The sequence below is a fragment of the Silurus meridionalis genome, chromosome 2, assembly GCF_014805685.1.
Source record: "Silurus meridionalis isolate SWU-2019-XX chromosome 2, ASM1480568v1, whole genome shotgun sequence".
NCBI classification, from domain to species: Eukaryota; Metazoa; Chordata; class Actinopteri; order Siluriformes; family Siluridae; genus Silurus; species Silurus meridionalis.
In genome coordinates this window covers 25,453,178-25,473,520 of record NC_060885.1, presented here as the reverse complement: position 1 = coordinate 25,473,520, position 20,343 = coordinate 25,453,178, and the positions used below count along the sequence as shown (strand labels likewise).

The window sequence follows — 20,343 nt, the reverse complement described above, 5'->3', positions numbered from 1 at the left end:
TATAAAGCACAAGCAGAGAAAAGATGATGATGATCAGGTGATCAGGAAACTCTCTGTTCTCAGTCATGTTTACATCACTGACCCCCCTCTGTCTCATCCACGTTAGCCCCATATTTCTTGTTGCCTTCTGCCCTGCTTATTGTTAGCTTCATAAACTAGCCTGCGTCTGTGTTGTGTCAGAGCCAGGAAATGATACACCAGTGGTAGATTGAAAAAAGCAGTGCAATGACAAGAAATAGGTTGATGGTCATTTTGACACTTTCCCTGGTTGCATAAAAAGTCGAATTCCTGTGTCATAAATTGAAATAGTAATTTTTCTGTTTTAGTTTCCCTTTGATTTTCTTTTCTGTGCATCCACAAAGAAAAAGAAAAATTACTTGTTTTGAGATTCTCTTTCTAAAATGAAAATTTAAATTCCAGAATGTACATGGACCCTATATCCCATCAAATTAAAGCTTAAGGATAATTTGATTTGTAAGTTATTTTAATCAAATAATGGTGACAACAACTTTTGTCTGTGGTGCTACCAGTATTTAAAGTAATGTTCTGATTTGTTTTAAATACATAAACACATACACAGACACATTTTGAAGATACTCTGCTTGTTGAATTGAGTCTGAATCTTTTTAACAGCAGTTAATCTTGCCATACCTGAGTAGCGATTAAAAAGTATAATTATAAATGTAATAAGGCAAGATGAAATGTTCTTGTTTGTCTGGAATGTTCCTCCAAAACCAGACTTTTCTCAGATTGAAGCTGCTGTAATGATGATTGCAAGATCAAGGAGAATTTTTAAAATATTGATACATTCTATTTATCATAATTTAGATAACAGCATGTCCAATCTGCAAGTAATCATCTTAAAACCATAGACTCGTGTGCGACTCATGAAAATTCCCAAATTTTCTACCTCTTTGAGGTAGAGCAGGAACATGCAGGTTTGGCTATATCTTGAACCCAATTACATATGTATTTAGCAATGCACAAATTATTTGGAAAACAAATGTGCAAACATTTTACAATATACTAGAATTTACTGCTGCAAGGTAGAAGTACGTCACTTGCCACTTCAAATAAAGAATGAATATTTAAACCTGCACAAACAGCAATACATGGAGTATAAACCTGCTCTTAAAATAAAAAATATCAGTAAACTTGCTATCTAAAATATTTAAAAAAATCCATAAAAAGTGTATTTCATTACTGAGCCTAATTATACCATTTATAAAGTTTAAGACTGAAGATATAAATATTAGTCAAAATTTCCCTCAATTAAAGGTATCAAATAGCAATCATTGAGAATTCAGTGAAGCTACATGTAAACACTTAAAATAAGATCATTTTAAAGAACTACTTAAAGCTTGCTACAGTCATAAAATATAAACAAGCAAAACTGAAACGGCAGAACCTACTGCAAGCCCCGCTGCCAGGAAGAATGACATGATCACACCAGCTGGTTCTGCCATGTTCCGTGGCACAACTTTGGGCCCATACATCATGGTCAGCGTACCCAAATATCCATTGGAGAGCCCCAGCAGGCAAACAAACAACACAGGGAAGATGTCATGGGCGAAAAATACTTGGTGCAAATGATACCGAGGCTGGTAGTTGCAGAACATAAAGAGCGGCACTAACACACTCCTGCAAACCACAAGGATCGGCAAGACAGGGCTGGTCGGGCCAGGAACCTGCAGCCAAACAGTCATTTGTCTACCACAGAAGTCTGCCACGTTGTACAAAAGGAAGCTGGTGAATGGAACAAAGTAGGTGTTGCTCCAGGGGCTACCGGAGTCTTTATCCACTGACTGGATCCCTGAGGAGATCGCTGGAAAGATGGTGATAGAAACAAAGAAGACCCAGAAGACATATAAGCTCAGTTTCCACATTTTTCTCATGATTGGTTTGAGTAGGGGCACAGAGTTGACAGCTGGGCTGCTTGTGGATTCTGGAGTGGATAGAGAGCTATCAGATGTGGTGGCAGTACCTGTACAGGAAGCATCCAGGTAGTATCTGTAGCAGAGGTAGAGAGAAAAGATATTCATATGCACGTGGGCTCATTAATAATTGGACAGTGACACAGTTTTCTTAATTTTGCCTCTGTACATAACCACAGTCCATATGGAATGAAGCAAAATCTGATTGAAATGTAAACTTCCAGGTTTTATTTCAGTTACTAACAAAAACATTACATTATTTTACAGCCATTTTACCATGGTCCCTCCATTTTTACAGGCTTAAAAGTAACTGGACAAAGTAACAATTTCAATTATAAGAATTATTTTTCATACTTAGATGTACAAACCTGATTCCAAAAAAAAGTTGGGACACTGTACAAATTGTGAATAAAAAAGGAATGCAATGATGTAGAAGTTTCAAATTTCAATATTTTATTCAGAATACAACATAGATGACATTTTAAATGTTTAAACTGAGAAAATGTATAATTTCAAGGGAAAAATATGTTGATTTTAAATTTCATTTTCCAACATGACATTTCAAACACCTCAAAAAAGTTGTTTTTTCAACTGTCAGGTCTTCTTTGTCGCATTTTTCTTTTTATGATTCGCCAAATGTTTTCTATGGGTGAAAGATCTGGACTGCAGGCTGGCCATTTCAGTACCCGGATCCTTCTTCTACGCAGCCATGATGTTGTAATTGATGCAGTATGTGATGCAGTATGCAGGCTTCTGAACTGAGCGCTCATAACAACTTGGGTTGTCCTTATCCTCTTTAATTTTCCACTTTGCCACAGTCCATTTTAAATGAGCCGTAACCCAGAGAAAATGGCTGCGCTTTTTTTTTGACCTATAGAGTTTTAGCTGGCAACGGCAAATGGCACGGTGGATTGTGTTCACCGACAATGTTTTCTGGAAGTATTCCTGAGCCCATGTTGTGATTTCCATTACAATAGCATTCCTGTATGTGATGCAGTGCCATCTAAGGGCCCTAAGTTCACGGGTATCCAGTATGGTATTTCGGCCTTTACCCTTACACACAGAGATTGTTCCAGATTCTCTGAATCTTTGGATGATATTATGCATTGTAGATGATGATAGCTTCAAACTCTTGCAATTTTTCTTTGAGAAACTCCTTTCTGAAATTGCTCCACTACCTGTCCCAACTTTTTTGGAATGTGTAGCTCTCATGAAATCCAAAATGAGCCAATATTTGGCATGACATTTCAAAATGTCTCACTTTCAACATTTGATATGTTATCTAAATTGTATTGTGAATAAAAATCTTTTATGAGATTTGTAAATTATTGCATTCCTTTTTATTTACAATTTGTACAACTTTTTTGGAATCGGGTTTGTAAGAAACAAGAAAAATGACAGCGGTTTACAGCCCTAGCACTGCCCAACTGTCACTGCTGGACCCTTGAGCTAGGTCCTTATCTCTGGGTATAGGGCTGACCCTGGGCTCTGACTCATACTTTTAAATGTGACAATTAAAAGCTTCTGTTTCCCACTGTTCAGAAATATGGCAATGAAAAAGGCATATAAATCTTTGTCAAATGAGTGTAGACCCAAAATACCTGGTCTAAATGTTTTACCTGTTAAAACATTTCTATAAATTTCTTTTAAAGAAAGTTTCAAGCTTTACTTCTTTACTACTTCGTACTTAAATATATACACTGTAAATTTCTATCTCTTGCCTGCAAGCATTTAACTGTTGCTCATACATAAATTGTACTTATCGACCTGCATATTTTTATGTCAAAACACATTTTGCATCAAGTGCTGATTGCAAAGCCACATCAGCGTCATGAAACCAAGTCTTTTTGCTGACCGCCTACGGTTGAAACTAGACATAATTCTAAAGCAATGCTTCCTTATTTCACTCTTACTTTAGCAGTCCCCCCCCTCCCATACTTCCCCCTAAAGAGTGTGAACTACATGTACTCACAAGTGACATAATACCTTGTATTATTTTACTGTTATTTGTTGTTACAGATTTTGTGACTTTAATCTGATTTCTGACAACCTTAGGAGATAAGATAGTGCTTTTCAGTTATTAGTTAAATTGTGGTTTTATGAGGAAGTATTTACAATTGACAAGCAGCATGAAAATAAATGGAAATTACTTCTTTCTGAAATGTTTTAGATTGTAAGGTTTCTTTTAAAAAGAAGGCAACATTCTGTTATGTCCTCAGTAGCAGGGTAATGGAGGTTAACACACCTGGAGTAGGCCAGTTTGGGCAGCAGTAGGTACACGATGATGCAGAACAGGATGAAGATGTCAGCAGTTAGGAAGTAAGCCAATGCACTGCTGGTTACATCACTTGCTGCAGCCAGATCCACTATGGAGGCTACTGCACTCAGCGTGCCACCCATTGCTTGACCTGCGTTCACATTTTGGTACAATAATGTCAGCATCAAAAACAAAAAAAGAATTTTTCTGATGTAAAAAAATATCTAGGTATACCTATTTGGGATAGATTTGTATGTAAAATCTCAAAAATATTTAAAGGTAAAAAAAGTACACACAACTTCAAGTTCATAAAATTCATCTCCTCAGCTCATTCATCAAAATTGCCAGATGCATGATACAAGATAAATGACACAAAAATCATCCAATTATCTAATGAAACTATTAGGAAAATTATCTATGATAGCAGCCTCACTCATGTATACAATCGTGACTGTATTTTACTATAGTTACAGTTTTCTACAAATGCATATGAAAGGCCTTCATTTAGAACTGACAGCTAACAGGTTTTGCACAATCCCTGCCCTGAATAAACTTTTGCACATCACAAAAGTACTATATCTATTCAAGCCCTACAATTATAAAGTATTTTATTTATGTATGTTTGTTTCTCCTCCCTGCATGAAATTTACTCAAGTATAAACATTTCTTTTAGTCAGTTCTAATATTTGTTATAAACTGCATGTTTATAAATGACTAATAAATCTATAAATTCTTTAACTGGTAAAAACATGGATTAGAATTTGATCTTTAACTGCAGTTTTACCTGATATGAGAGCTTGTGAAATCCTCATGGGGAAATGTGCACTAATGCCAAACATGCTTCCACTGAAAAAATTGGAGGCTCCACTGACCAGTGCAACACTGGCCAGAGTACCAGCTAGAAACTTCTCTCTACAGTCAGACACATCCACCTTCACCAGCACCGTAGTGACGATGAACACAAGCAGGATCATGGCCAAAGACAAAAGAACTCGAACATCAGAGGACACCCTAGTCACACACAAACACACCGTTTTATGCAAAAAGGGATAAAATGCAGTGTTGCATCATCCACTTTTCAAATAATTTTATTACTTTGATTTCTAAATTTGTTTAAGCTGGTTGATCTAAAGAGCTAATTGCATTTAACCTCTGCAGTGTAACAGACAACTGGCAGTTTCAACATTCCTTTAATGATTGACTTAGCTACAGCTAAGTAAATGCAATCCAAATGTGTTACCTTGCTAAAGTTTGGGCTAAAATTCTCTTCTCAAAAATATCTCAAACACCATATCAAGCAGAAATTAAAAGCTTGTTATATTATCTATGATATATAACCTATTGTATCATTTTTAAATGCAATAGTCAATTTCTCGATAACAGGAGGCTGACACATAGTGGACAGGGACTGAATGTATGGATTACCTGTTTACTAGGAAGTAGTTGAAGACTAGACACAACACAGAAGGAACAGTGGAAGCAATGGTAAGGTAGCTCTCAAAGAAATCCTGAAAAGAAATAGAGACAGAGAAATCTAACAATTTCTAATTTATTAGAAAACAAATATTTAAATATATTAAAAGTAGTGAGGAAATTGCGATTTAAAAGTTAATAATGACAATAGACCACTCATTCATTACCTAGTTTCTTTATGAACAATAATTACCAGTTTACAATGTTGTACAAAGTGTACAGATAAAAAAAAATATTATATTATAATTAATATTAATAAAATAGTATATAAAAAAATAGAAATATGTGAACAAGAATGATTTGTTCAATAAAGATCGGGTCAATAACACTGATTCATACAACAATAAAAAAAAATTAAAAAAAAATCACAAACACACAAGTGCATGGACATACTCACGCTGAGATCAGTGTGGAGCTCTTGGTGGCTGGCCAGGCTGGACCTGTTATTTAGCTTGTAGAGCCAGTAATGCTTGGCTGTGATGAAGAAGTTCCATGGCAGCAGTGAGCCAATGCCCAGGATAAAAAATATGCCATAGACAAGGCAGTAAGAGTCATGTGGCCGGTGGCGTGCAAGCAGGGGTGACATCCCTCCCTCATCCTCAAGGTTGACCTCTGATCTCTCGTCATCAGACATGATGGGGTGAAGTGTTCAAATGTGTAAGCAATTCAGACTGCCTTATAGGTGCTTCATACAGTCCATCCTTGATAGAGAAATCAATTGCAAAGGGTAATGGAAAGAGAGTAAATAAGGAGAACAAAATGTAAATTAAATTAGTGATATGCTCAACCTTGAACAACAATGAAATTGTACACCACCACAGAGGATTTAAAATGAAGCAATCAAGACATGATTTAGGTGGTGTTCAAATAAAGTATTAAATATAAATGTACATTAATAGTGCACAACAGAATTTAAAAACAGTTTAGCTTGTTTCTGATTCTTTATGTCAAGTTCAGTGGACATCATGATTTTCTGCCATTCTGCATTTTCTAAATCACTTTTTTTTATATTGTCCAATCATCATTGACCCAGCCATTAGGGAGGCACAAGCCAGTGCACTCTTTGTGCCGGTCCCAAGCCCGGATAAATGGGGAGGGTTGCGTTAGGAAGGGCATCCAGCATAAAACATGTGCCAAATCAAATATGCGGGTCACGGTTAAGAATTTCATACCGGATCGGTCGAAGGCCGGGTTACCAACGACCGCCACAGGTATCGTTAGCCAACAGGGTACCGATGGAAATTGGGCTACTGTTGGCCGAAGGAGGAGAAGGAGAGGAAGGTGCACACAGGTGGATTATGTTCTTTGTAGGAGATGTACATGTAAATACGTTATGTATTTGTGGATTTAGAGAACGCGTACGAGGAAGTCAGGTGTGTCAGAGAAGTATGTGAGGGTGGTGCAGGACATGTATGAGAACAGTGTGACAGCAGTGAAGTGTGCAGTAGGAATGACAGACTGGTTCAAGGTGAAGGTTAAACTGCATCAAGGATCGGCCCTGAGACCTTTCCTGTTTGCGGTGGTGATGGACAGGTTGACGGACGAGGTCAGACAAGAGTCTCCCTGAACAATGATGTTTGCAGATGATATTGTGATTTGTGGTGAGAGTAGTGAGCAGGTTGAGAAGAGCCTGGAAAGGTGGAGGTACACGCTGGAGAGAAGGGGAATGAAAGTCAGTAGGAGTAAGACAGAGTACATGTGTGTGAATGAGAGGGAGGGCAGTGGAGTGGTGCGGTTACAGGGAGAAGAGGTGGAGAAGGTGGAGGAGTTCAGGTACCTGGGGTCAACAGTGCAAAGTTTTGGTGACAAGGTGAGGAAGGAGAGATTGAGATGGTTTGGACACGTGCAGAGGAGGGACATGAGTTATATTGGTAGAAGAATGCTGAGGATGGAGGAAGGAGAAAAAGAGGAAGGCCAAGGAGGAGGTTCATGGATGTGGTGAGGAAAGACATGCAGGTAGTTGGTGTGAAAGAGGCAGATGTATAGGACAGGGTGGTATGGAGATGGATGATCCACTGCGGCGACCCCTAATGGGAGCAGTCGAAAGAAGAAGAAGATCACTAAATCTGCCATGCTTGCACTGTCAGACCATATGTCACTATCAGTGGTAGCTCAGTAACAGAAAAAAATAAAATAATAAAATAAAAAATCACTGGACTTCTGATCAGAAGGTGGTTGAAAAAAAATTAATTAAAATTAAAATAAAAATAAAAAAAAAAAAAATAAATAAATAAAAACACAAAAACCATTTGGTCTACAAATTTACCAAAAAGGAAGTGACTAATTTGAATTAACCTCACATCACTTGATCTCATATTATTTAATAGAATTTTACAAAAATGTACATGTAAATAAAAAAATCATTGTCTGAAGTAACATCAATTGATGATTCTTTGAAAATTGCTGAGAAATGTAGGTACTGACAGGTACAGACCCTGTATAATACATTTGTAATCTACCAAACAGGAAGTAAGCAATGCTGAAATTCACAAAAAAATGGTCACATATGTAACTTCTGCAACATTCAGCAGAAGTTATGAAACAAGACTTGAAATGAATTGCTACTTGAGAGGGTTGTAAAAACAGGAAGATTATATCAGCAACAGCTCGGTTGTCACTGGTCTTCTAGCAGTGCTAAAAGGTATTTTAGAGCTTTTTAGTATTAGGGACCCCGATGTTTTATCTTTTTATTTTTTTTACTGTCTGAAATGCCCCAAAAGTGTTTTAGATTGGTGTCTTCTGGATGTAATCATGGCAAAAGCTTATGAGGGAAAACCAGGATAAGCTAATATCTAACAACAACAGTAGATTTACTGAGTTCTTCACTTCTCTATGCTGGTTTCTATCAGATTAATGTACTGTATTTGTAAAGGTACATAAATAAAAGTCTTTTTTATAATAAAACTGAAATTGAAACAAACATTTGGCTACAAATTATCTAAAAAAACTTGTTCTTTAATTTCTCAGACCAAAAATAAAAAGCAATGATCAATAACCTGGTTTTAAATGTGTACTACCTGTGGAAAGCTTGTCTTGTCTGACTTCCATCAACCATTCTGTTTGACCTGTCTAAAATAACAAAATGAAAAAACATAAATAAATAATCCAATTAAAGGAAAAGTAAAATTACTATTCAAAAATGTAATAATAGATTTTTCAAAAATTATTACTTGGACAAGATTTATTTCAATTTATAAAATAAATATAGTGCATATTTTTTGTATTGTTAATAGATACAGTTTTATGCATTTTCATAATGACTAGTAATAAATATCAGCTGCTGAACATTTTCAACATGCTAGGTAGAAGTGTAAACATAGCTCCCTGCCATGCTTGCCAGAAAGGCAATGTTAAGCATTTGAAAAGTGCAGCATATTCTTATTTTATCAATGTGCAGGTCTGACAAAAAAACCACCAATGAGGGATCTCAATGTTCTACAAGATTAATGTAACTGAGTATAGGCAAAAACTCCAGAAGATTTACACCTAGAAGCTAGAAGGCAACCCACAACAATATAGGAAGCACACAGAACACCTGTTCTGTGTCTGGTCATCCCAAAGCTTAAGAAAGCTCAACAAATGTTGCAATAGATAAAGGCCACAGTGGTTTTAATCTTGTCAGCGAAGAAAAGAAATGACAGCAAGTGTCTGTGCGCTTCCTTCTTACTTAATCGTTGTTTGCTTTTTTCAGTTCAGTTTTTTCCTTGTGTGCTCATTTGCTAAGCTGAACAGGCAATCTGTTTTTTTTTTTCAACGAGCTCCACCTCTTATTCCATATGCAGAATCAGCCAAAAAACAGCTAATGCCATCTGACTAGAGCTAACTTGGGACCGTGATGGCACTTCCAGCAGAACTTGGGACCGCGTCTTCGCTTCCAGAGGATCCATGTAGCGCAACTGCGCTTCCGGAAGTGTGGTGTCCCCTTCGAAGCCGGGCGGTGGTACAACCTCCTCTTCAAGGCCAGGCGGCGTACGACGTCCCCTTTCGAGGCCGGGCGGCGGAAGACGTCCCCTTCAAAGCCGGGCGGCCGTACGACGTCCCCTTCGAGGCCGGGCGCCGGTTCGACGTCCCCTTCGCGGCCGGCCGGCGCTGCCCTGGAGCGGAGCGGTGCGCTCGGCGGAACACTGGATGAGAGATGCCCTTGTTGCTCCCAGTAACTGCTTCCGATGAAGCCACACCCAGGAGAGAGATGAGGAACACGATCTTGGCTCGTTTGGTGGGGAATTGGGATAATTAATGCTGGGAGCGGTTGAGAGAGAGCCGCGAAGGGGGCATGGCAGGAGGATTCCTGACAGTAGTATGACATGTAGAGAAATGCTTTTTTCGACTGTCCATAAAGAAAACACACACACATATATCTCTCTCTCTCTATTATATATATATATATATATATATATATATATATATATATATATATATATATATATATATATATATATATATACACACACAGTGAAACCCCGTTGTACAAGCAACCTATAGTACGAGCAAACGGAGATACGAGCAAACTCGCTCGCAAAATTTTACCCTGTTTCACGAGCAAATTTTGAAGGCACGAGCAAACCCACGCTGCCGGTTCCCCGTTTTCGGTGGAGGGTCGCATTAGTTGCTTAGTTGATGACGTATCACTCGGTTGCTCTCGTTGTTCAGTGCAGCAAAAACATAACAGTAGCAGCGGGGGAGTGGCCGAGCGGCGGTTTGTGAATGGAGGGCGGGTCCGGGAGCAGATAGGCAGGGGATTGCTTTACCTTGAATTTATTAATGTGACCTAATGACTGTTCTCTCTTTTCAAGTGATCGGATTGTGCATTTAAGGAGGAGAGCGTGTGTGTGTGTGTGTGTGCGTGCGCAGTGGGGCCGTGCTGCGTGGGGCACTAAGTAGACCGACACAAAAAAACAACAAATAAAAGTGGCTCCCGTATTCATACGCTCTCCCACAGTAACTTTTTTTAGTTTTATATTTTTATTTCACTAGAAATCTTGAAAAATGTCTCCCAAGAAAATCAGTGATGGTGCTGTGAAAACGAAAGTAAATAGAATTACCATAGAAACCGAGAAGGTTACGAGCATGGTGCGCGTCTCACACTCGCAATCAAACACTACCACATGAGTAAGTGTTAAATTATGTTTAAATTATGTTTATATTACGGTAATTTGAGGTGTATTTAGTTAAAAAAAAAAAAAAAAAAAAAAGCATTTCCAAAAAAAACTATATTTTGCAGAAAACACTCATCAAAATTTGAGAACAACAATGACTGTAGCATGGAAAAAGATTACAACAAAATTTTCTGAAGGTTACAACAGTCAGCAATTAGTAGGAAGTGTACAGGCCTCTGCTCTGAATGACTTCAGCACATCTGCGGCCACAGGACAGCACTAGTCTCTCACACTGCTCTGGTGTGATTTTGGTCCACTCTTCTTCCAGTCTCCTCCACAGTTCTGGGACTGTAGTGGGTTTCTTGGCCATAACTTTGTCACCAAAGATTTTCCAGAGGTTCTCTATTGGGTTGAGATCAGGACTCTGGGCAGGCCATGTCATTATTTCAATGTTTTCAGTTTCAAGGAACTGCGTTACCTGTTTTGCTGTGTGACATGGAGCGTTGTCCTGCATGAACACTCCTCCACTTTTCACTGACTTCTTTACACACTTTGGGTTCAGTCTTTCTCCAGTTTGTTGCTGAACATAATGTTTCCCATCGGACCCAAATAAATTAAACTTGCTTTCATCACTGAAGTGAACTTTGGATCAGTTCTCCTCTGTCCACACAACATGCTCCTCAGCAAAGCTTAGTCTAGCCTTTTGATTCTTTCTGCTAATGAGAGGTTTGGTCACTGCAGAGTGGGCTTTCAGTCCAAATGCTCTTAAACGTCGAGACACTGTATGACGAGACAGATCCTTACCCTGCTCAGCGCTGAACTGGTAAGCAATTCCAGCTGCAGTGTGGAAACGATTGCCCATTGAGATCCTCCGCAGTATCCTGTCCTCTCTTGTATTTGTCTTCCATGGACGACCAGCCTTCTTGGCGGACTTGAATAAGTTTGTGATGTTGTAAAGATTCAATATTCTTGAAATCACAGATTTGGAACGACCAACTTGTCTTGCTATGGCTGATAGGGTCATCCCTTTGGCCTTCATCTGGACAACCTGCTGCCGGAGGCTTTCAGTCACTTTAGAACGGCCCACCATCTTGCAGAGTCAGTGAAACTGGAAGTTAGGCTGCCAGTTAAATAGGGGTTTACAGATAATCAAGGAAATTAGCACCAGGTACCAGATTAACACCAATAACTGGGAGGTATCTGAAAGCGTTCTCTAATTTTGATCAGTGTGTTTTCTGCAAAATAATGTTTTTTTTTTTTTAAATGCCTTAGTTATTTTGTGGAAAAGGTGTTCTGGTAGCATGGTATATACAGGACAAAAACTCCTTCAACTGTTAAGCAGTGAAGATGACATTATTTCAGAATTGTTCAATTGTTTATAAATTGTTCTCAAATTTTGATCGCCAGTGTGTGTATATATATATATATATATCTCCACAGTGGTGCGCTCCGGGAGCGCGGTCCACGAAGTTCTGTGAAAGCAGAGACAGTTCGTGTAGATCAGTGGTGGCCAACCAGTCAGAGACCAAGAGCCACATTTTTTACTGTGCTACTGCAAAGAGCCACATCATACACATGGGCACACATGAACATCACCCATCCCTTCCTCTGACACACACACACACACACGCCTTTTGCCTTGGCACCATCACTGGAAAACTTTCTTGCCTTTTCAAAAACGTCCTCTACAGACGGAGTGCGCATGCTCGGATTGACTTTACTTTTCCGCGCCGCGTTCTTCTCATATTTAGAATGGCAATCAGGATGTTTGGACTTCAGGTGATAAATTAGACCCGACGTGGAGAAACTCTTTGCAGATACACCCCCTCTTGAAATTTCAGCATTGCATGTTTTTCAAATCTCTATCCGCACACTGCAGACATGTTGGCTCTTATCCAGATAACTGTGTGCTGGCAGCGCTTTTTTATTGCGTCATTACAGTTGTGTTTCGGCCGCGTTGTTTCGGTGATTTAGGTATTTCGGGCAGCAACAGATAAACGTGGTGCAGACAGCGTGAACATGGAAAACACCAGGATCAGGGTAATCTGGGGTGCCGTTGAGAGAATGCGGAGTCTGAGAAGAAGGGTACGTAGCGGGATACGTATACGCGATTACACAGACCGCCATGAACCAACACAACCATGCACAAACAATAACGGACCGCGAGTGTGTGGAGGTGAGGGGCTTAAGTAGGAGATGGGGTGAGTGACTGAATGAGAGTCAGGTGTGTGTGATCAGCAGGACTGCGAGGAGCGCAGGGTGCTTCGGGGAATGCCGAATGCCTGAGGTAGCTCAGTGGTTAAGGTGCTGGGTTACAGATTGGAAGGTCGGGGGGGTCAAGCCCCAGTATCGCCAAGCTGCCACTCTTGGGACCTAAGGACTTTAACCCTCTGTGCTCCGTATCATGGCCGACACTGCGCTCTGACCGCAGCTTCTGAGCAAGCTGGGATATGCGAAGAACGAATTTCATTGTGCTGTAATGTATATGTGACACATAATGGCTATTCTTCTCTAATGGAGGCTTATGCAAACTGGAAAGTTCAAGATTAGGTCCTCGTTTTTTTTTTTTTTTTATATCTATCTATATCTCTATATCTCTATATATCTATATCTATATCTATATCTATATATATATATCTATATATATATATATATATATATCTATATATATATATATCTATATCTATATATCTATATATATATATATAAAATGTAAATAAAACAGAATTTAATTATATGCAAATATCATATACCTGTAGTTTATTCACAATAGAACATATAAACCATATCAAATACAGAAACTGAGTAAATGTACCATTTTAAGGAAAATCTGAAAATTTGTGACAGTGCAACAAAAGCCAGGAAAAGTAAGAAGAATATATTAGAGAGGCAGAGTCTCTGAGAAATAAAATGGGCAGAAATGTACCAATTTCAGTATAATGTTCCTCAACCAAAAATCTACAGTATATAATATGATCAAAAGATTTCAACAATCTGTAGAAATGTCTGGGTGAAAGTGATAAGGGTAAAAATCAATACTGAATGCTCATGATCTTTAAGCGCTCAGGTGACACTGCATTCAATGAAAATGGAATGATAACGGTTAACACTGCATGGGCTCAGAAACACATCCAGGAATCATTGTGAACACAGCTTTCTGTGTCATCCACAAATGCAGGTTAAATCTCTGTCATTCAAAGAAGAAGCCATATATAAACATCCTATTCTGTTCGCCAGTGCACTCTTAGTGCTGGTCCCAAGCCCAGATAAATGGGAAGGGTTGTGTTAGGAAGGGCATCCAACGCAAAACGTGCCAAATCAAATATACGGATCACCAATCACAATTTCATACTGGATCGGTCGAGGCCCGGGTTACCAACGACCACCACAGGTATTGTAAGCCAACAGGGTAGCTATGGAAATTGGGCTACTGTTGTCTGAAAGAGGACAAGGACAGGAGGAAGATGCCTACAGAGACAGCAGGAAAAGGAGAAGTGGAGGAGAGTGGAGGTTAGGGTGGGTACTTTAAGTGTTGTTACTATGACTGGTAAAGGTAGAGAGATAGCTGATATGATGGAGAGGAGAAAGGTAGATATTTTGTGTGTTCAGGAGACCAAGTGGAAAGGGAGTAAGACCAGGAACAGGAACTGTTCTAACATGGTGTGGATGGAAAGAGAAATGGTGTAGGGGTGATTCTGAAGGAAGGGTACAGTAAGAGTGGAGTGGAGTTTCTAAAAGAGTGATGAACGTGAAGCTGGAAGTAGAAGGGGTGATAAATGTCATCAGTGCCTATGCTTCATAAGTGGGTTGTGAAATGGAGGAGAAAGAAACATTCTGGAGTGAGTTATATGAAGTGGTAGATGGTGTACCTAGGAATGAAAGATTGGTGATTGGGGAAGACTTTAATGGGCATGTAGGTGAAGAGAACAGAGGTGATGAGGAGGTGATGGGTAGGTATGGTTTAAAGAAGAGGAATGTGGAAGGGCAGATGGTGGTAGATTTTGCTAAAAGAATGGAAATGGCAGTGGTGAACACTTATTTTATGAAGAAGGAGGATCATATGGTGACATAAGAGTGTAGGAAAGTGCATATAGGTGGACTATGTTGTGTGTGACTAGTGATGAGAAAAGTAGGCAGGAGTACAAGAAGATGTGGCAGCAGGTAAAGACGGATGTGGCGAAAGCCAAGGAAAAGGCATATGAGGAGCTGTATGAGAAGTTGGACACTAAGGAAGGAGAATGGGATTTGTACCGATTGGCCAGGCAGAGCGACCGAGCTGGGAAGGATGTGCTGCAAGTTAGAGCAAATTGAGGATGGAGATGGAAATGTGTTGACTAGCGAGGAGAGTTTGTTGAGGTAGTATTTTGAGCAGCTAAAGAATGAGGAAAATATGGAAGCATTTTATATTGAACGCAAGGCAATGGGAGCATTTTATATAAAAAAATGCAAATTAGCGGAGCTTGTATGGCATGGATGTACCACAGGATGCACAAGCACATGAAAAGAAAACACACTGATCACATCGCATCACATCACATCATTTAAAACTGGTATAGTTTAATGAATTGCTATTGTGTAAACTGTTTGTAACTTCGGGACAGTCGCACTAATCTGTTCTGTTGTGACTCGCGAGCATCAGGTCGGGCAATCAGCTTGCGAGCATCATAGAAATGGATTTAAATAAAACGGTGCGAACAAACACTAAATCTAAAAGCATCAAGTAACAGCAGCATTAAACATTTACATTTTAGTCACTGTTGTGGTTTTCACCGAAAGATTACGCATTTGTACAAAAATGCATAATTTTTTCTTTTGTTTTAATCAAGCCTGTTAGCTTGCTGTCTTTCTCCGTTCCATTCTCTTTTCATAGCATTTGTCAACAGTACAACAGTAACTTGTATTTAAACATGATTTACTGCAGCTTGACTACGTTTAAATGGTTGTTTTCAATGTGTGTATATTTTATTTATAAAAATTATTTATTATATATTCCATATGCTTCAAAACTGAACAAAATGTTTGTGTATTTTTTAAAACAAAAACTGTCAAAATAATGTATAATTTTATATTGATTTTTTTTTTAAGCACAGTTCCTATTTGATACAGCACAGATATTGATTAGCACATATTGCTTCACCTTTCATACTCAAATGCTATTTTTTTTTTTTTTTAACAGAAACGAAGAATGTGGTTCCCTCAGCACTGTTAAAAAAGAGAGTTGTGACACTGCCACAGATTTCCATGATAACTGGGAATGCGAAAAGCTTGCCAAGGGTCAACTGATTATTATTGATGGTAAGTTATTGACGTACATTAACATAATTAGCTCATCTTTAGTGATTACATTTGTTTTTAAAGTTTGCAAGAAACCTACCAGATTAAAACTTTCGTTCGGCTTCTCCCGTTAGGGGTCGCCACAGCGGATCCTCCGCACGTTTGATTTGGCACATGTTTTTACGCTGGATGCCCTTCCTAACACAACCCTCCCCAATTTATCCGGGCTTGGGACCGGCACTGAGAGTGGCTGGGGATGGTTCCCTGACCGGGAATCGAACCCGGGTCGCAGCGGTGGGAGCACTTAACCACTAGACCACCAGGGGAGGAAACCTACCAGATTAATACACTTAATTTCAAAGAATTGTAACCAGCTCAAATAATAACAGGGTAGCTTGTATTTAGCATGGCTGTTCCTTGGTTGATTCAGTCATTGCACACATTTTTGTTATACAGTGCATCAGCTATGGTTGAGAGGATCATTATAAACATGGGGGAAATTGGATTTATTGCTGATACGTTTAACTGTATTTGTTTCAGCTCAGTGTACATAATAACCTGCCAACTGTATATATGCTAATAAGCATAAGGAAATACCAGGAATGTTGTAAGACATGGAGTTAAAACAGCATACCCCACTAACAATTATCTGAATGACCGTCTGACAAACATGTCCAATTAGTTTGAGGTTAAGGGATGTTTACGCATAATTGCTTTAAGATAGGTGTTTTTTTATACTAATTTTGTGTTGAAGAGATGGTCCTAATGCAGTAAAAGAAATAGAAAAATGCCTACTGAGATTGCATAATATTATGGTAAGTCTAAGTCTAGTGAGAGAAAACGTTACTGAAAACAACCATGGCATGTGGAATATGAATATCTTTTCTCTCTTTCACTCTCTTATGCACTGAAGTCATATTGTTAAAAGTGATAAATTTAAACTGCACAAGAGCCTCATGTTTTCTGGTGAAATTGTCATAAATATTTAACAGAAAAAATAGCAGAGAGTTGTAATTTCTCTTAATTTTCCTATATGAAGTCAAATGAGTTTCTATAAAGAATGCCCACACTTTGCAATTGTTATGCATGCCGATGTGTCTTTCCATAGGATAAAATTACGATGCGAGTAATTACTACCAAAAAAGAAGGAGAAAAGCTTGTCAGTGTATTAACTAGGGGTGACCCCAAATAGTCGAGGATTTAAGCTTCGATTTCACAGTCGAATCTTTACAGGTGTTATAAAACAAGCTTGCACAGGCGATTTAGCCGATTCAATGTGATGTGTCGACGTTTTGTCACTTGACAGGAAGTTTTGGTCGCTTTGTTACAAATCTGTGTCTGTGTGTGGTGTGTGAGAAAGAACACACACACACACACACACACACACACACACACGACCTTGACTTGACAGTTCTGATTCGACTATGTAAATCCATAGTCGGGGACACCTTTAATATTAACAGCCATGAGTAATGTCTGATTTTTATACAATAAGTTATAAAATATTGAGATTTTGATGTAAAGACCTGGGTGGATAACGAGCTCCTTGACATTTTAAACTCACGTAGATTCGGGATATAGAGGAAGATAATTTACAGAATGTGGAAATGTATACAGTAGACCACCGATAATTCGCGGCTCGGAAAATTCGCGGATTCTCATTTGGAACATTAACAACAGGCTGAGGATAATCTTAATGTTCAGGAACGTTAGGAATAAGATTTTAAGCTATGTTTTCACTGACAACAACACATTATTGTATTAAAGTGACAATTTCTAGATTAATTCACTAAGGTACCATGCGGGGGTGCGTCGAAAAATGTACGGACCCTCGAGGGGGACCACTGTACATGTTTAAATATACAGGTAAAGTATAGGTAAAAAAAGTGGTATTTCTATGCCTAATTGTCTGGTTTATTGGGTTGTCTTGAATATATCGCTCGATACGAAGAGGAATCGAACCGAACGCGTCGTATGTACATTGTACTGTAAATAGGCATTATTTCTGTAAAACCTATTGCCACTACAAATGACCCTATGGGTAGACTTGTTAGAAGATTTCACAGATACAGGTGAAACCTGAAAAGAATATTATATTAAGTCAGAGCCGAAATTAGGAAATATATTAGAAATTTAAATGAGTAAACAAGGTACTGCGACCGCACGAATTAGTCATTTTACGCTATTAGAGAACAAACTTGGTACTCACACATGGCGTCACTTGGACTTTGCTGCAGAATCATCTTTTCAAGTGATTCAGAAATATTTAAAATGATTAAATGTTGCCAGACACAATATTTAACGCAGATATTAAACTAAACAATCAGTAGAAGACTGTCACAACTGCCCTCTGTCTCCGGAGCGTTGAAAAACTGCTGTTTACTTCTCGCCTCAGTATTCTCATTCTTCTCTGTTAGCGGCAGGTACAGCGGCTTTGTGTGAATTACTGCCACCTACTGAACTGGAGCGGGAACGACATCTGCAATAAATTAGTTCTTTATACCATCATGGTATGGATGGAAAGAGAAATGGTATAGGGGTGATTTTGAAGGAAGAGTTTAGGAAGAGTGTAGTGGAGGTAAAGAGAGTTTATAATAAGTTTATAAAGAGAGGTGATAATAAATGCCGTCAGTGCTTATGCTCCACAAGTGGGTTGTGAGATGAACAGAAAAATTCTGGAGTGAGTTAGATGAAGTGGTGAAGAGCAGTGCTCAAATTGAGTTGGGGGATCCAGGACCCCCATAAGGCATTAGGGACCCCAATGATAAGTAAAAAATAGACTTAGGGGGTCCCCAAGAATATTTTAGCAAAAATATATATATATTATACATCTGATTAAATTCAAGCAGTTAGGAAACGGTTCATTTCATTATTAATAGGCCCGGTTATGCGGGGGTGCTCAGACAAAAGCAACCCTCATATGAAGCTAGTAGCCTATATTTGCGGAAAGAAGTTTAAAAAATACAGTACTTATTTGTGTTTACACTCAAAAGATGGCCATCGGTTGTCAACTGCAACCAAGACAGGAAGGCAAGGAAGGCACAGACAAAACAGACAGACCACTATGGTCTGATATTTGACATCCTTTTGATGTTTTAACTAATAAAAATGTCCTTAAACAGGCCCTTAAACACTTTCACAATGTTTTGGTTACATTGTAAATAGCTGAATCTGACAGAAAGACATAACCCCCCTCCACCCACCCCCAACAACTGGGGACTTGACTCAAACCGAGCACTGGTGGAGAGTGTACCCAGGAATAAATGTTTGGTGATTGGAGCAGACTTTATAAGGCATGTAGGTGAGGGGAACAGAGGTATTGAGGAGGTGATGAGTAGGTATGTTCTTAAAGAGAAGAATGTGGAAGGGCAGATGGTGGTAGATTTTGCTAAAAGGATGGAAATGGCAGTGGTAAATACTTATTTTAAGAAGAAGAAGAAGCATAGGGTGATGTATAAAAGTGGAGGAAGGTGCACACAGGAGGACTATGTTCTATGTAGGAGATGCAACCTAAAGGAGATTGGAGACTGAAAGGTGTTGGCAGGGAACAGGTAATTGGTGTGAAAGAGGCAGATGTAGAAGACAGAGTAGTATGGAGACGGATGACCCCCTGTGGTGACCACAAATGGGAGCAGCCAAAAGAAGAAGAGGAAGCTTGTGTCGCTGATGCATGAAATGGCTTGCCAGCGTCAAGTGCGTTAGTGAGGCAAGGGCGTAAACAATGAAATATTAATAACTATAATATTTTATAATTGATACTTTGCAGCCCGGTACCAAATGATCCATGGACTGGTACTGGACCGGGGGTTGGGGAGCCCTGGAATATTCTTCTTTAGGGGACCATCCATCTCCATACTACTCTGTCCTCTACATCTGCCTCTTTCAAACCAACTACCCACATGTCTTCCCTCACCACTTCCATAACCCTCCTTTTTGGCCTTCCTCTGTTCCTCCTTCCTGGGGGCTCCATCCTCAGCATTCTCCTAACAATACTGTATACCCTGTGTCCCTTCTCTACACTTGTCCAAACCATCCTAATCGGGCCTGTCTCGCTTTGTCCCCATAACATCCTACATGTGCTGTCACTCTAATAAACTAATTTCTAATCTTGTCCATCCTCGTCGATCCCAATGAAAATCTCAACATCTTCAGCTCTGCTAACTCCATCTCCACCTCCTGTCTTTTAGTCAATGCCACTGGCTCTAAACCATACAACATCGCAGGTCTCACCACAGTCCTATAAACTTTCCATTTCACTCTTGCAGATACTCTTCAATCACAAATCACTCCTGCCACTCTTCTCCACCAC

The 20,343-nt window shown here is 39.1% G+C and overlaps 1 protein-coding gene across 2 annotated transcripts; it reads right to left on the bottom strand.

The window, feature by feature from the left end:
* Positions 1-585: 585 nt before the first annotated feature.
* Positions 586-18,430, bottom strand: slc29a3 (solute carrier family 29 member 3). Of its 2 annotated transcripts, XM_046833960.1 has the most exons (7): positions 18,244-18,430; positions 8,682-8,733; positions 6,062-6,365; positions 5,617-5,699; positions 4,976-5,202; positions 4,180-4,342; positions 586-2,010 (listed from the first exon to the last, which is right to left on the bottom strand). In XM_046833960.1, exons 3-7 carry the CDS (start codon positions 6,296-6,298, stop codon positions 1,371-1,373), a joined length of 1,350 nt encoding a protein of 449 aa, XP_046689916.1. In that variant the 5' UTR covers positions 6,299-6,365; positions 8,682-8,733; positions 18,244-18,430; the 3' UTR covers positions 586-1,370. The 2 variants fall into 2 exon arrangements, with proteins under 2 accessions (XP_046689916.1, XP_046689922.1); XM_046833966.1 differs by lacking the exon at positions 8,682-8,733.
* Between the last annotated feature and the right edge of the window lie 1,913 nt (positions 18,431-20,343).

Coding starts and splice junctions, on each gene's coding strand:
- slc29a3 (XM_046833960.1), bottom strand. CDS start 6,298: ATGTCTGATGACGAGAGATCAGAGGTCAACCTTGAGGATGAGGGAGGG. Junction 5,700..6,061: donor AGCTCCACACTGATCTCAGC/GTGAGTATGTCC, acceptor ATTTCTTTTCAG/GATTTCTTTGAGAGCTACCT. Junction 2,011..4,179: donor CCCAAACTGGCCTACTCCAG/GTGTGTTAACCT, acceptor CCTCTGCTACAG/ATACTACCTGGATGCTTCCT.